Source organism: Copadichromis virginalis, linkage group LG14 (assembly GCF_057382275.1).
Source record: "Copadichromis virginalis isolate Kocher_CV1m ecotype Utaka linkage group LG14, C_Virginalis_male_GT1.1, whole genome shotgun sequence".
In the NCBI taxonomy this organism is placed as follows: Eukaryota; Metazoa; Chordata; class Actinopteri; order Cichliformes; family Cichlidae; genus Copadichromis; species Copadichromis virginalis.
Window position 1 is genome coordinate 23639626 of NC_140631.1, and position 16047 is coordinate 23655672.

A 16047-nucleotide genomic window follows, 5' to 3' on the forward strand; every position below is an offset into this window, starting at 1 on the left:
CAACAGCGCTCATGAACCTTTGGTCAGTAAAGCCTTTGGTTTTGTTTTTTTTAAAGCAGCTCAAGTAAATAAAGAACAGGGATTTTGTGCCTCACATAAACACAGCGGCATTCCCATTAAAACAAAGTATTAATCTGTATTACAGTTAATAACAGTGAATAAATGCAAAAGCAAAGGATTGTTTTTTTTAATGCTCACACATTCCTGATAACAAAAAAGCTATGAGTCAAATCATGGTGCCGCAAATCTTGAATAATGACCAGTTACATAAATGTAAATGAGACTAAACATTTGAAGCAGACTTAAACACGACACATAATGAAACACACACGTACATACCAAAGCAGTGTCTGATTGATATTTAAACCCACTGCTTTTTGACTGTCTTCAGCAGAAAGTGTTTGGCAACATTTAACACAAAAAAGCTGAGAACACTGAACTGCACAGCAACAAGAATCAGCAAAGTTGGTGAGAGCAGATGGGTTGGCTGGAGCCCCAGTTACCACCGCTTTATACCCAGCAGGCCTAAAAATGGCAGCAGAGAAAATGGGGAGCCAGGAACCGCACTGACATTGGATGGATATCATCAGATTTCGGCCTAGCTATGACCAACCCCACCCCTGTGACAGGTCAGAGAGGAGCAGACGAGCCCTGTGCTGCCCAGTGAGACGGATCACCTTGATTTAGTTTAGGATTAAAGCAGAAAGGGAAATCACTTGTGGGTGACATTGACAGCCGATGGTACAGACAGAGTTTCAAACAAACAATACACACACGTGCAGGCGTGTGTGCACGGACGCAGCGACACATGGTGGGCCGGTGCGGTACAGAATTAACTTGGTTAACTTGAACACGTTAATGATTAAAAGGCACTGTCAATAACATACGTCACATGTACAAAATTCTGGGTCGGTGGGTTTGTGTAAAAACAGACACTGAAGTCAAGTAAGTAAAAACAAACATCTTTACAGGTTGTCTAATGGGGCTTTGCATATAAAATGTACATTCTCGATCATGCAGTAGCACCATGGTTTCTTGAGGTCACTGGATCTCGAGAGATCCTCTACTTCCTCCTCCCACAGTATTTGCCCTGGCATCCTGCAACGCCACCTACAGCAAACACCGGCAACATTTTAGCCTTTGCAGCAACTTCTGTTTTTCAGGATGCTTCTTCAACAATGTGCACAGGTCTTTTACCTCTATAGAATCCTCCGCCTCCTCCTCCACCTGCGCCACCAAGGAAGCCCTGCAGAGCACCGTACTTTGCTGCTTTGGCTGCAAAACAACAAAACAATATTGGTTATTATGTTTCCAATCTGAGGGTACTGGCCTTAATGTTTGCCAGAAGATTATCCGACTGGACACTGGGCAGATCTGTCCCTCTATTTTCCACGCATATATTTGAATATCCAACTGTTCTCTTGGCTTTTTTGTGGGTTTTTGTTTCTATTTCTACAAGAAAAACTTTCTCTGTGTAAAATTTGGTACTTTCTCCCCTCATTTTATTCCTGCATACCAACAGCTCCACCTCCAGTCAGTCAACCTTATGAAATTAGCAGATGACGCTACCTCGATCGGGCTAATCAAAGGTGGGGATGAGTCTGCCTGCACTCAAAAAATTCTGTTGTTGGATGAATACAATTTAATCATGGCACCTTTTTCCATGTGATTTAACCAAGTACAATAACCCATTTATGACCATGTCAAACCAACACATTTGACATTTGGTGGTTTAATGTAATCAGATTACGTTGGATCAATGTAGTATACTTACATTGACTTTAAGTGATTTATTGAAGTATATAAAGTGAAATTTATTTTAATTCATTCTACACAAGTTAAAAACTTTAGGAAAACACAATGAAATCTTGTTGTTTGAACGACTACTTTGTTAATAACTGCTAGTCTTGCTTAATGAACCAATATGAGGGTTGATGATTTCATAGAGACAAACAACCATTTGCACTTACATTCATGGATAATTTAGAATTACCCATTAACCTAACTCTAATTACACACTGCAAATCAGCCAGATTGTGGATTTGAACCCAGGCCCTTCTTGCTGTGAGGCAACAGCACTAACCATCGTGCCACCAAGCTGTCAAGCCAGGCTTAACAAAACTAGGAAAACTATGATTGCAAGGCTTGATGCAGAATTTTCTGTACGTTTTTTTCCTTGACATGTTAAACCACAATAAATAGCGATAGCATACACCTGGTGTGGGTGTAGTTATCTGCCTCTTAAAACTCCAGCGATTTTCCTGCAGTTTGACATCTAATGTGATTTTGTGAATTTCGTGAGTCCAGGCAACGAACCACTCTTACTAGATTGATCTTGTTGAGATGACATGATACAAATTAAGTTGCGGATTTTCATGCAGATGCTACATGATTTAATTATGTTCACCATAGAAACATGAAATTATTCTTAATTAAAGTTTGAGTTGTTTCCTATCTTATCTTCTTCTTACTGTGTTGATCCCATATGTTAAGATCATTCACATGTCTGTGTTCCCCCATTTAGTTACAATTCTTCCTTCCTGTTTTATTTTGATAGATACCCATCTCTAGCTTCTTGACTTTAGTTGTACTTCTCCTGTGTAATTGTCTTTGATTATCTTCACCTGCATCTTGTCATCCACTTCTCCTAGTTACTCTCATGTGTAGGGTTGTCTCCCCTCCACACTCCACTGCTCTACTAAGAAGGCAACTGGCTGGAATCTGCACTTCTCCCACAGGAGCTTTTTAAGTCACTTGCCTCTGGCAGGGGGTTGCAGCACATTAGGACCTACACCTCAAGGCACAAGAACATTTTCTTCCCGTCTACAGTTCTTATATCTTAATGATCCTCCAGTCACGTTATAAGTAACATGTTACACTAACACATGCTTATTCAGGGCATTCTATAAAAAAAAAATATCCTGGTTTGGCTAAAGTTTTGTCAATAAACCTGATTCAGATTTCATTCAGAGACTTGAAAGCCCTTGAAAGCTGTATGTCAGGTACTTTGAGTGATCCAACGAATGATATTATAGCCTCTAAAATAGCATGCGCTTTCTATGAAATTATCCCACTCGCAGGAGTAATTTAGTTCAGGAAGATACAGATTATGGTGTGTTCATCATACGGGCTGAGCTGCACCATCTGCACTGACCAGCACACACCCATTTTCCAAACTCATCTCGATAATCTGGCATGTTGGCGTGCTCTGCCAAAAAGTAGATTTAATGAGAGATAAACTGGAAAATGAGCAGAGCTTCAGGGAACAGTCGCTCACTGAAACAATGCCTTTATAATGTGCAAAAAAATAAAGTTTTCTTTTTGCATGTGTGAAGTAATGTAATGAGAGGACGTGGAGTTTTGGTACCTTGTTGAGGAGTCAGCGGGGCTGGCACATATCCTACACAACAGGAAAGACAAATACAAGAGTAGGTGTCAGCAGAGCAATGATAGGATGAAACCACTTTGGGTCTGTCACACAGGTGGATTCATTTCTCTCAGCCAGGATGTGGTTAGAATTAAACTGTTGACATTATAGAGGATCGCACAGGAGGCACTTAAACGTAGAGCTGAGCTGTTTGTTCCAGACACATTTTCAGTGCAGACAAGTGACCAGATTTTATGCAGACAGTAGTCTTCTCCTGTCTGTGTTTTGTATTTATAATACCGACATTTAATCTTGTGGATAGAGGTGCATAAGGTTTGTCTGCTTAAACTGAAGAAATGTCAGTAAAATGTGGGTTGACCTGTTTAATTATTTTGAACTTAAAATGGAAAAGTTCACAAATCCTTTTGGTCTACAAAAAAAAAAACCTTCAGTGTTTAGGATAGTCAAAAATATTTATGAATAATTAATCAAATTCAAATTAAACTAAAACATTCCAGATATTTAAAGTTTAATATGTTTTTTTTTTAGTTGGATAAGAGGATACAGTAGATATCTCTACTGTAGATTAACGAGTAAGAGGTCATAATAAGCATGACATGGAAACTGTGCAAAAGCTGAAGCTGCGAAAGTGGCCGACATTAAGGAAAGGAGAGGGAAGAATAAATACCGATGAGGTAATCAGGTAATATTTTTCCTAATGTGGTTTCCGAATCATTTTCGGCATGTGAATATTGTTGCAAGAAAAGAAAACCTTCTGTTGCTCCCCTCTCCTTTTCTTTAAGCTCTAAAGTGGAGGCAGCATTAATCCGGCCCCTGATCCAGAAACAAGGACAAACAGTTAAACAATCATCTGTGCGCCAAATCCTCCGCTCGGTGGAGGCAGGTTTATTTTAGCAATGCAGTTATCAGTGCTATGAATGTACTGTGAATTACAGTTTTTCATTAGGTACACCAGTTCAATTGCTTGTTGATGCAAATATCTAATCAGCCAAGGGTCAAGACGGCATGCTGAATTTCAAACTGCTTATCAGAATGATGAAAGAAGACGATTTGATTTAAGTGACTTTGTTGTGAGACTGGCTGGTCAGAGTATTTCAGAAACTGCTGAGCTACTGGGATTGTCCCCAACAACCATGTCTAAGGCTACGTTCACACTGCAGGTGAAAGCGCATCAAATCAGATTTTTTGGACCCTATGCGACCCATATACGATCATGGTATGACAGTGTGAACGGCACAAATCCGATATTTTCAAATCCGATCTGGGTCACTTTCGTATGTGGTACTGAATCCGATACATATCTGATGTTTTAGAAAGTGTCTGCTGTTTGAACGGTCATGTCGCATTAAATCCGTCTTTTACGTCACTGACACAAGACAGACGCCAATTATCAGCGCCGGAGAAGTGCCCGATAAGACATCGCGAACGCTTCCTGGCCGTCCAGTGAAACTGTTGGGAAGACAACGTTGGAGAAACGTTAACATTTTATTTGTACTGCATAATCTGCAGATTCTGACAGAAATCTGCAACTATCCTTTGAAGCACCGCTCCTCTCTTAAACAGCAATAAGGATCATTATTAGGTTATTTACATTATTATGTAAATAACAAAATAACTTAAAGCAAAAATTGGGAAATGTGAAGTCCGAAGTCTTTATGTTAAGGGCCATCAGTCAAACAATATTGTTTGGTCTGGGTCTAAACAGAGCGCGTTGTGTTTGACGTCTTCTTTTGCGCTGTTGTCTGGCTGAAAATGCCTTGCTGATGTCAGAGGAGAATCACCACATGATTTGACAGGAAAGCAACAGTTACTCAAATAACCGCTTGTTACAACCAAGATTTGCATCTTTTTTTCTTTTTTCTTGAACAACAGAAGGCTGGAAAGATTGTCTGCTGCGACAATACAGCTGATGAATGAATGATGAATCTTTGCAACAAGCAATTAAGGCCGTTCTGAAGGTAAAATTGGTCCTACTTGGTACTAGCAAGGTACATCTAATAAAGTAGCTCATGAGTATACTTCAGTCTGCTTTACTGAAAAGTAGTATTAGAGCCTCTTTTTTTGGAGTTCTTATTCTTGGGTGAAAGTCCACCTCCGATACAGCCACACACTCTTAAAACATCCTACCACTGTTCTCTGCCTTTGATCCCACCTTCTAAAGATAAATGGCTCTATTTTGTCATTTGTCAACACTGATTTATGGCACAACCTGCGCCCTTAAAAGGTCACTACACAGAAGTGTTTATCACCAACAACAGGTAGCAGGTAGTATGTAACATAATGTGTGCTGTGAATTCATCAATATACTTTAATCAAAATGTGCATAAAGGAAGTAGTTGTTTTACCTTGGTAGTACTGCTGGGGGTATCCTCCTCTGTAACCAGGAACTACACCTGTAAATTTGAAAAAGCCTTTTTAATGGAGACCTCACAGGCCTACAGATAGAAAATATGTCACACGATAAGAATTGGATTCATGTATAGAATCTATTTGTGTTGGCAGTAAATCCATTTGCACTAAATGTTTTACAAGTAAGTTATGATTAAACAACCCAGCATTACGCTGAATATGACAACTTGACCTGATTTTCATAATTACGGATCTCTCAGTTTGGCAAACCTCCCTGATGGAAAAACTGTGCTGCAAAAATGAAAGCTATTAAACCATCTGCAGTAACACAGACGGATGTGTCTGTGTTCACTGGGAGATGGATTAGGACACAGTTTTTATGACTAGCTGTAGCCGGGCAGTATCTGTGGGGAAGTGAGAGCAGGCGGCACTGTCGGCTGCTGCTGTGTGATTGCAATGATCCATCACGGGTGGGCAGAGGAAGAGAAGAAGAGGCAGGTCTAAAAGCTGTGCAAGTGTAAATATGGCTGTAGACTTCTGAACAGAAATATGCATCATCTTAAGCTGCTTAAGAATAAAAAGGAGAGGGACTGAGTGGTAAAAATGTCACTGTGGTCCTCACCTTGTTGGTATCCGCCACCACCTCCAATATTGCCGTAGCCTGCTCAAATTAAAAGACAATAAAGAAACAATTCAAATGTTTCTTTTCTTCTGATATACAGCAAATACAACTTTCTAAGTTTCATATTTCTATGGATTGTAGTTTTTTTTCCTGTGTGTATTACTCCAGCATTGTTGCTTCAGGCCCTAAACTGGCATGTGGCCAGTGGCTCAGCTAACGTCACATTAACGTCCTCATCCAAATTTCCCCTGGCAGAATTTTGCTATTTCAGGGCAGGACTCCCCAGGGGGGTTGTGTTATCTTCAAACAATCCCACAGTGATGTTCTGCACAGTAATATGGTCTCCAGGGCAAAATGATGTGTTGTTGACTTGCTCCATTTACAGACTCCTAATGGAACAGAAATACTGCAGGGATTACTGCCCTTGGTGGAGCTTGCCTTTGCAGAAGCTGGATTTAAAAAAAAAAAAATGGCTGAATCACTTTATTTCAGGCCACATTTCTCACTGGTAAACAAACTCTGCTAAAGAGAGAGAATATGGTACTGTAAATGTCTACAAAGTGTCCTTTTGATACAAGTAATCTGAGTAAATCTAGTGATTTTGGTTTGATAGCAACTCGCTAACAAAACAAAAACTACTTTAAAAAGATCCAGTACTGAATTTTTGAGGCTTAATTTGAAGAGGAAGTGAGGTGGACGTTTTCCCAAACACTGTTTCTGGGAAACTGTGTTTTCAACATAAAGTACACAGTGGCCAGAAGCTATAGGAAAACACATTCACAGCACATTTCCCATGTTTACATTGTGCTTTGATGTGCGGCAGCAGTACCGGGCCTGTTACATTACCTGGTTTCGGCGCTTTAGCTGCAGCTCCAGGATACGCAACTCCACCTGTCACACAGAGAAAACTGGCTTACATGCAATGACCCTTTAATCTATTACTATAGCCATCCTGCTTAGGACTGAGAGCCACATAAAGAATGAGAAACTCTTTGAATATTGCCCCAGTTGTTTTCCTTCCTTAAAGTGGTTTCTCATTCCTGATACGCTGCACCCTGCACAGCAACTTATCAGCATTTTGGCCAATTTCCTGCACAGGAAGTGGCATGAGATGACATCTCTTCACCAACTGTCACTTTGTGCACTGGACTGGATGATTTTGTTGTTGTTTTTTAAAGTCAGGGAAACATTAGGCATCAATGCTGACAGGCTCGCCTCCTTTTATATATACCTTGTCCAAGCAGAGTGTATCCACCTGAATCATGGTGACATCTAATAGATAACTCATCTCCTACATTTTGAGAAGGCGTTACGCTCAGTGAAGGAATTACAAAAAGGGTCTAATGATAATACGATGTTCCCTGATTTCAACAAGTCCTGCTAAAAAGCAAGGCAAGGCAAGGCAAGTTTATTTGTATAGCACAATTCAACAACAAGGTGATTCAAAGTGCTTTACAGAGACATTAGAAACAAGAACAAATAAAAAGCATGATTTAAAATTGAATAAAACAAGCAAATAAACTAACTAACTAATTAACAAACAAACAAACAACAGTATATAAAATCAAAACAGATAAAATCAGAACAGTAGATAAAATCAGTAGTTAAATGTAAGTTTTGAAATTTAAGCTTAAAGTGTGGATTTGGTGCTTTATTCAAATGCAGCTGAGAACAGGTGAGTCTTCAACCTGGATTTAAATAAACTGAGTGTTTCAGCTGATCTGAGGCTTTCTGGGAGTTTGTTCCAGATATAAGGAGCATAAAAGCTGAATGCAGCTTCTCCGTGTCTGGTTCTGACTCTGGGAACTGATAAAAGACCGGATCCAGATGACCTGAGGGATCTGGATGGTTCATACTGGGTCAGGAGGTCATTGATGTATTTTGGTCCTAAACCATTCAGAGCTTTATAGGCCAGCATCAGAACTTTAAAGCCTATCCTCTGACGGACAGGCAGCCAGTGTAAGGACCTCAGAGCTGGACTGATGTGGTCCACTTTTTTGGTCTTAGTGAGGACTCGAGCAGCAGAGTTCTGAATGAGCTGTAGTTGTCTGACTGATTTTTTAGGTAGACCTGTAAAGATGCTGTTACAGTAATCAAGCCTACTAAAGATGAATGCATGGACTAGTTTTTCCAGGTCCTGTTGAGACATCAGATCTTTTATCCTTGATATATTCTTGAGGTGATAGTAAGCTGACTTTGTTATTGTCTTAATGTGTTTTTCTAAGTTTAGGTCTGCATCCATCACTACACCCAAATTTCTCGCCTGGTTTGTGGTTTTTAGGTGTATAGATTGAAGTTCTCTGGTGACCTGTAATCGTTTTTCTTTGGCGCCAAAGACTATTACCTCAGTTTTGTTTTTGTTTAGCTGGAGAAAATTGTGGCACAACCAGTCATTGATTTCCTCAATGCATTTACCAAGAGCCTGTACAGGGCCTTGGTCTCCTGGTGACATTGTGATATATATTTGTGTGTCATCTGCATAGCTGTGATAGTTTATTTTGTTGTTGTTTATAATCTGTGCCAGTGGGAGCATGTAGATGTTAAACAGAAGGGGTCCCAAGATGGAACCTTGGGGAACTCCACATGTGATACTTGTCTGCTCAGATGTGAAGTTACCTATTGATACAAAGTATTTCCTGTTTTCTACGTATGTTTTGAACCAGTTTAGTACAGTTCCTGAAAGACCTGTCCAGTTCTCCAGTCGTTTGAGTAATATGTTGTGGTCAACTGTATCAAATGCTGCACTGAGATCCAGTAAAACTAGGACTGACATTTTTCCACTGTCTGTATTCAGACATATGTCATTAAACACTTTTGTCAGAGCGGTTTCAGTGCTGTGGTTCTGTCTAAAACCTGACTGGAAGGCATCGTAGCAGTTATTCTGTTTTAAGAAGTAACTGAGCTGTTAGGAAACTGCTTTTTCAATGATCTTACTTAAAAACGGGAGATTTGAGATCGGCCTGTAGTTGTTCATTTGTGTCTTGTCAAGATTGTCCTTTTTCAGTATAGGTTTGATTACAGCAGTTTTTAGTGATTCTGGAAACACACCTGATAATAAAGAAAAGTTGACGATCTGTAACAGGTCTGACTCTAAAGTCTTTGAGACCTTTTTGAAAAAACTTGTTGGCAGGACATCTAAACAGCAGGAGGAGGAGTTCAGTTGACCTAAGATGTCCTCCAGGTCTTTGCTGTTAATAGGTTGAAACTGTTTCATGGTGTTTAAACAGTTTTTTGGTGGACACAGTACATATCCTGGATCTGCTGTTGATGTACCAATTGCTTGTCTAATTTTTTGGATTTTTTCAGTGAAGAATTTGGCAAAGTCATTGCAGGCCATGGTCGAATGAAGTTCAGCTGCCACTGACACAGGGGGGTTTGTTAGCCTGTCAACTGTAGAAAATAAGACCCGAGCATTATGGCTGTTTTTAGTGATGATGTCAGAGAAGTAGGACCTCCTTGCATTCCTCAGTTGTAAATTATAATTGTGAAGTTTCTCTTTATAAATGTCATAATGAACCTGGAGGTTTGTTTTTCTCCATCTGCGCTCAGCTTTCCTACACTCTCTTTTTTCATTTTTCACCAGTGTGGAGTTTCTCCATGGAGACTTTTTCCTTCCAGAGATAACCTTCACCTTAATGGGAGCAATAGTGTCCATTACATTTAACATGTTAGCATTGAAGCTATTGACGAGCTCATTGACTGACCCTCTGGGCAGGTCAGGTGTTAATGGGAAGACCTGGTTAAAAATTGCACTAGTGTGTTCAGTTATACACCGTTTTGTGATCACTGCTGTTGATATATTTGTGTGGGCTGAGATTTTGCTTTCAAAGAAAACACAGTAATGATCAGACAGGCCCACATCAGACACAGTAACCTTTGAAATGCTCAGGCCTTTGGAGATCAGTAGGTCAAGAGTGTGTCCTCTATTATGTGTGGCCTCTGTTACATGCTGAGTCAGCCCAAAGTTGCCCAGAGTGTTACTCAGGTCTTTAGTCCCTTTGTCCTGAGGGTTGTCCACATGAATGTTAAAATCCCCAGCAATAATTACACAGTCGAAATCAACACAGATCACAGACAGCAGTTCACTGAGGTCATTAAAAAAGTCTGTGCAGTATTTGGGAGGCCTGTAAACATTAAGAAACACAACTTTGGATGGGGCCTTCAGCTGTAAAGCCACATATTCAAAAGACTGAAAACTTCCAGGAGATAGCTGCTTACATTGAAATGATTCATTAAATAAGACAGCAACCCCTCCTCCTCTCCTGCTCGCCCTGACCTCACTGATAAAACTGTAGTTAGGAGGGGTCGTCTCGATGAGAACAGCTCCACTGTTACTTTGGTCCAACCAAGTTTCAGTTAAAAACATAAAATCAAGGCTGTGCTCAGTGATTAAATCATTAATTAAAAATGTTTTCCCAGCTAGAGATCTAATGTTTAATAAAGCCAACTTAAGTGTTTTAGAGGTATTACTTGTCCCCTCGTGTTTGGGAGCAGTCTGTGGCACACAAGGTATGTTTACTATGTTTAAAGATCTTTTAGAGTGCAGCTCTCTGTGTTTTGACCAGGCCACATGTCTCCTGTCACCTAAAAGTACAGAAATTTTAAAACCTTCTAGTAAACAGGGTCCCAGCTTCTCCTGGGAAAAGTCATCACTGCCATAATCCTCACAGCCCGGACCCTTCACATATCACATATCAGACTGCGGAGACAGGGCATGAAGAGGAACTAAGGGGGGCGAGGCTGGGCAATGTGACTTCGATTGCTCTGTTGAGGGTGGGGCTCGATGGCGAACCTTTGGCCGCTCTGGTGGGGGGTTTATGGGGGACAAAAAGGGATTGGGACGGGGGGTAGGATGCACTCTTATTTCCCAATTAAAAATTACTAATACGTTATAATAATTTAGTTTCCTGCAAGTAAATTTTCTTAGGGCTCACTGACCTTGATAACCTCCTGCAGCCAGTGGGATTCCTGGTCTCTCTCCAACACCACCCACAGCTACAAACACAAAACACAACAATGCTGAGACTGCATGTGCACAAGCTTCTGCAAAAACACGAACATGACAGCAGTTATCACGCTCTGTATTTATCTAATTATTCCATTATTAGTTCTTCAATTCTGACAGTCGAAACTTTCATACATCTCAGTACTCTTTGACTACTCACTTTGTGTTAAAATAAAACATATTGTACATGCATTCATTCAGAATTTACATTTTTAAATGTTTTTTGTTTATTTTGTTCTGTATGACGTACCATACAATGGTTTTGTTCATCCAGTGTCTTTCCACTTTGTGTTTTGCATAAAAATGATTACACCATAATTATAAGACATTAGAGTGTCTCTCATAGCTAAAGAAAAGATTATAGGCAAGTTTTTTGCACCAGCTTTAGTCTTATAGTATATTTAAAAAGTAGTTTTAGTTACTAAAACAGTTTGGTTGCTTGAAGGAAAAAATGGATTCGAGTACCTGGAGGTTTCAGAGGCTTTGCTCCAGGCAGTGTTCCAGTTCCAGGCCCAGTTCCGGGTCCAGTTCCGGGTCCAGTGCCTAAAGGTACTAAAGCACAAAAAGAGTAGAAATATACCTCACTGCTCTTTAAACAAAATCTATGAGAGCCAAAACATAATAAACTTAAACAGGAAACTTGCCTCCATAAGGTGCTCCATAAGGATAGCCAGTACCTAGGGAGTAAAAATAGAAGACCCCAAAAATCAAAGGTTTATTTATTCAAGTGATTAATCATTAAATAAAATGTACTCTGTAGAAACTGAATGTGTACGTACTTATGTAACAAAATTACACAGAAAATTTACATTTATTAAATTTTCTATGTAATTAGTTAAATCAACAGTTTGGGCATAACATTTACCCTGAGTGCACAAACGAGTAAACGTCAAACAGAAGACTTCATGTTATAACGTGCAATTTCAAATCCCTGCCATGTTAATACTGGGAAAAACGGAGATTTACTCGATAGGCATCAGACAAAAGTGAGAAACAAAATCAACAGTCAACAAAAATAATAACAGATTGTATTCGGGTATCACAGTGTTATTGATGATCCTTTACATTAATCCAAAAAATGTAAAGGTAACAAATACTTTATCTTGAGAGTTTATAATATTTTAACGTTTAATTTTTTGTCATATTGTGTGTTTTAATCTTAGTAAAAAAAATGTTTGTTTTTATTTTTAATTATCTATCAGGAGAGTCTCCTGTTACCAACAAAATTTCTCAGTTTTACAATTCTATTCAAAAAATTACATCAAAGCTTGCAAAAAAAGTGCACAATAGGTAAAATGCCCTAAAAGTGCAAACGAGCAGATGCACAAAACTGATGACTATTCAGTCTGTTGCAGGTATAATTGGCCTGATGCAGCTTTTTGTTGGTTTCATTGATCCAGGCTGAAGAATCGTTAACTGTCTGCACAGAGAGTGCACGTTAAGAAGGATGCATCATGTGTAGCTTGACAGTGGATGTGATTATAAAAACAAATTAATCAATATTTGGATTGAGACTAAAATGACAGGGTAAGATGCTGTCTGTGTGTTTGTGTAAGTAATGAGCAGCAGCAGCAAACATGACAGTAGTGCTGAAATTAATCTGTGATATGTCACAATTTAGTTATTTAACTATGCCATACTGATCATATGTATAATGCACAACTCTAATAATTAGAAACGTTTAAATACAAATTCATTTACAAACTGTATAAATCCAGATATAAACATCTAGGCTTGGTGTGAGCTACAGATGGCTAAAATATTATGTACTAAATTCAGACAATATTCAGTTGAACTCCTTAAATGCACATCTAGTATTTTGTGGCGAAGGAGTGAGGAAAACATAAACAGATCACATGCAAGAGAATCAGAGACAACATCTTATGCTTTATCATACAAATGAGTGATAGTTAAAATATCTAGTTCCTCTTTACCTGGTATAAATGGTTTGGGTGCTTTTCCAACTGTTCCAACACCAGGACCTGAAAACAGCCGCGCCTTTTACTTTTACAGTCAAAGAGAAAAAGCCCCACAGCGGGTATGTTTGTATTGGTCTCCACCATGTGGCCAGATGGATCCAGCATACTTTCATGAACTTTAAGTTAGAAAACATCCAGGAGACTGAGTGATTAAAACAACACAGCGCTCCTGAATCAATAAAATAATAAATATTTGACTTGTTGTTGAACTCCAGTTAAAATAACAGATAGAATAATAAACTGCCCAACATGGGTGATGAAAAAAAGAAAGGTAAAAAAAGGAAAACCTATTAAAACCAGTTAGAAAACAACAGTTTGATCAGTTAATTTAAAATCCTCAACTATTCTGACATTTTTAATACATTTAATTTAATTTAGCATATCGTGTTTAGTTCCTTTAACTATTACAGTCACAAGAATGGGTAGAATTACACTCACTGGCCACTTCATTAGGGACATCTGTGCAGTCCCTTTAGGTGTGGCCAGTGGATCATCTGCCTCCATCTCATCCTGTTCCTAGCATCCTCCACACTCACACCAACCCTCTGCATGTCTTCATTCACTATATCAATCATTTTTGCTCTCCTCTTTTCCTCTATCTGGGCAGCTCCATTTTTTTAATACATTCTTTGTCCAGCATATTCACTGTCGAAGCCATCTCAGCCTCGCTTCTCTAACTTTGTCTCCAAAGTTAACATCTTCAGCTTGGCCTCCTGTCATTTTTCTCTTGAGTTGTCTGTACACAATCGAATAGACCATTTTTGGGATGTGATGTAACGAGAGATTTCCATCATCCATGTACAGTCAACAAATCTGTAGCAAATGTGTGATGCCATCACGTAAATATGGACGAAAATCTCTGAGGAATGTTAAAACACCTTTTTGTGGCCAGTGAGTGAGGCGTGATAGGGTGAAACTTAACTCTTATTTTTCTTTTTTTTCTTTCTTATTGTAAATTACAAATTAATCAGTACATTTTGCTCAATTTTGATTAAAAACGTAAACTTACCAGGTTGAACTTGGTGTGAAGTGTCAACTAGAAACATAGGCAACGGTTACATTCATTAAAATATGTCAAAATGACAAGTAATGCAATTTCAGTAATAATAAATGTAATAGGGCAGGTATACCAAACTCATTTCACTTTAAGGGCTACATAAAGCTCATGCTGTTAGTGTAAAGAAGTTTAAGTGCATATTTAATCCCAGAGATAAGAAATAAATATTGTTATAATATAAACAAATGCTGTAGTAGTAAATGAAATAAATCTGACAGTGTGACACTGTAAGGAGATTACAAAAAAGTTCTGGTAGCTCATTGTCCAAACTGTCCCTTACGTATAAACCACAATGTTTTAACTGAAAATACAGTTAAAAGAACAAAATTGATGCCCTCCTCTAAAGCTGTCCAGTTGGCCGGATTCGGCCAATTCTGGCCCCCTGGCCTTATGTTTGACACCTCTGTCATAGACTTTACAGATTAACAGATGCTACAAGCTTTTGTTAAAAGATCCATTGAAATAAGTTGCTTAATGGCACATGTTGAATACGTACAGAAAGGAAAAAGAAAAACTGTTCTTACCACCAGTGGGAGCGTCAACTCCTGTTCCAACTGTCACACGGGAAACACACAAGTAAAAGTTTTGTCACGTTTAATGTTTGAATGAAGCCCAAATCATGAACCTCTGAGTATTTTTGATATATTTCAGTATGAGAGGATTTTGACATATTTACCAACACCTGTGCCAGCTGTAAAGTAAAAAAAAGAAAAAGTATAATAATGTTTAGATAAGCACAGTAAGCATACTTTCACTGTTAACAAGGATTTACAGGATTAATGTGAACTACTTACCACTAGGCTGAACAATTCCACCAGAAACTGTCAGAGGAGTCAGAAATAACATTTATTAAAACAAAGAGACACACGTGAGAATCAAATGAAGCAAAAACCTGCATGTTTGTTTCCAACTTACCACCTGTGTTCACCCATCCACCACGAGAGGAAAGTAAGAAAAAAAGTTAGAAAAGTGCCTTTTACTTTTTGTCCTTTCAGATGAGCCCAACTAATATCAACAAAATCAATGGTTTCCATTAATTGGATTTGGGAATGCAAGGAAATAAATACAAGACGTAATCTTCTAGGATTTCATGCAACTACGAAACAACTAATCTAATAAAAAGTGTAAAGTAGCTGCTTTTCAATTTATTCACTGTTTATTTAATAATAAAGGACTTTAAGTGCAGTGATTTTACAAACTTAAACTGTGTAAATATCACAAAAAACTGTCAAACTATGTGCACAAGTAGTCATGTTCCTAAACAAACCTCTGTGGAGAATATGAGGAATTAAAACAGAAAAGATCGCTACCCATTAATCTACCCGTTCCCTAATGCAGGACTAATGCAGTTAATAGTACACAAATTGCAGTAATGACGCTATAATGAAAGCAATGCATCAAGCACAGGAAGCTGTGAGGTAAAAAGTAAAGGAGTGCACAAGTTGAGTAAATGCTAGAGAAAGAAAAAAAAAAGCAGCCCCAAATTATGCAACACTAACAGGAAGTTGAAGAGGCAAGACAGGTTAAAGTGGACCTATTATGCTGCCGTTCTTTTTATTTTTATGTGTTCACTTATTTATTTTGGTGATGTGAATAGTAGAAGTCTTAATCCCTATAAAACTAAATAAGCCTAAACCAAAAGCCTTC

At 38.7% G+C, this 16047-nt stretch overlaps 1 protein-coding gene across 3 annotated transcripts in view; it reads right to left on the reverse strand.

Moving 5' to 3' along the window:
- Positions 1 to 252: 252 nt before the first annotated feature.
- Positions 253 to 16047, reverse strand: part of elna (elastin a) — a 58453-nt gene continuing 42658 nt past the window's right edge. For all 3 annotated transcript variants that reach the window (XM_085430013.1, XM_085430012.1, XM_085430011.1), the window contains exons 33-46: positions 15195 to 15222; positions 15077 to 15091; positions 14925 to 14954; positions 14353 to 14379; positions 13299 to 13346; positions 12009 to 12041; positions 11830 to 11916; positions 11298 to 11354; positions 7206 to 7250; positions 6360 to 6398; positions 5734 to 5781; positions 3368 to 3400; positions 1198 to 1275; positions 253 to 1110 (exon numbers count right to left, since the gene is read on the reverse strand). In XM_085430013.1, coding sequence (XP_085286139.1) covers positions 1064 to 1110; positions 1198 to 1275; positions 3368 to 3400; positions 5734 to 5781; positions 6360 to 6398; positions 7206 to 7250; positions 11298 to 11354; positions 11830 to 11916; positions 12009 to 12041; positions 13299 to 13346; positions 14353 to 14379; positions 14925 to 14954; positions 15077 to 15091; positions 15195 to 15222 — 615 coding nt within the window. In that variant the 3' untranslated portion in view covers positions 253 to 1063. The remainder of the gene's footprint in view (positions 1111 to 1197; positions 1276 to 3367; positions 3401 to 5733; positions 5782 to 6359; positions 6399 to 7205; positions 7251 to 11297; positions 11355 to 11829; positions 11917 to 12008; positions 12042 to 13298; positions 13347 to 14352; positions 14380 to 14924; positions 14955 to 15076; positions 15092 to 15194; positions 15223 to 16047) is intronic.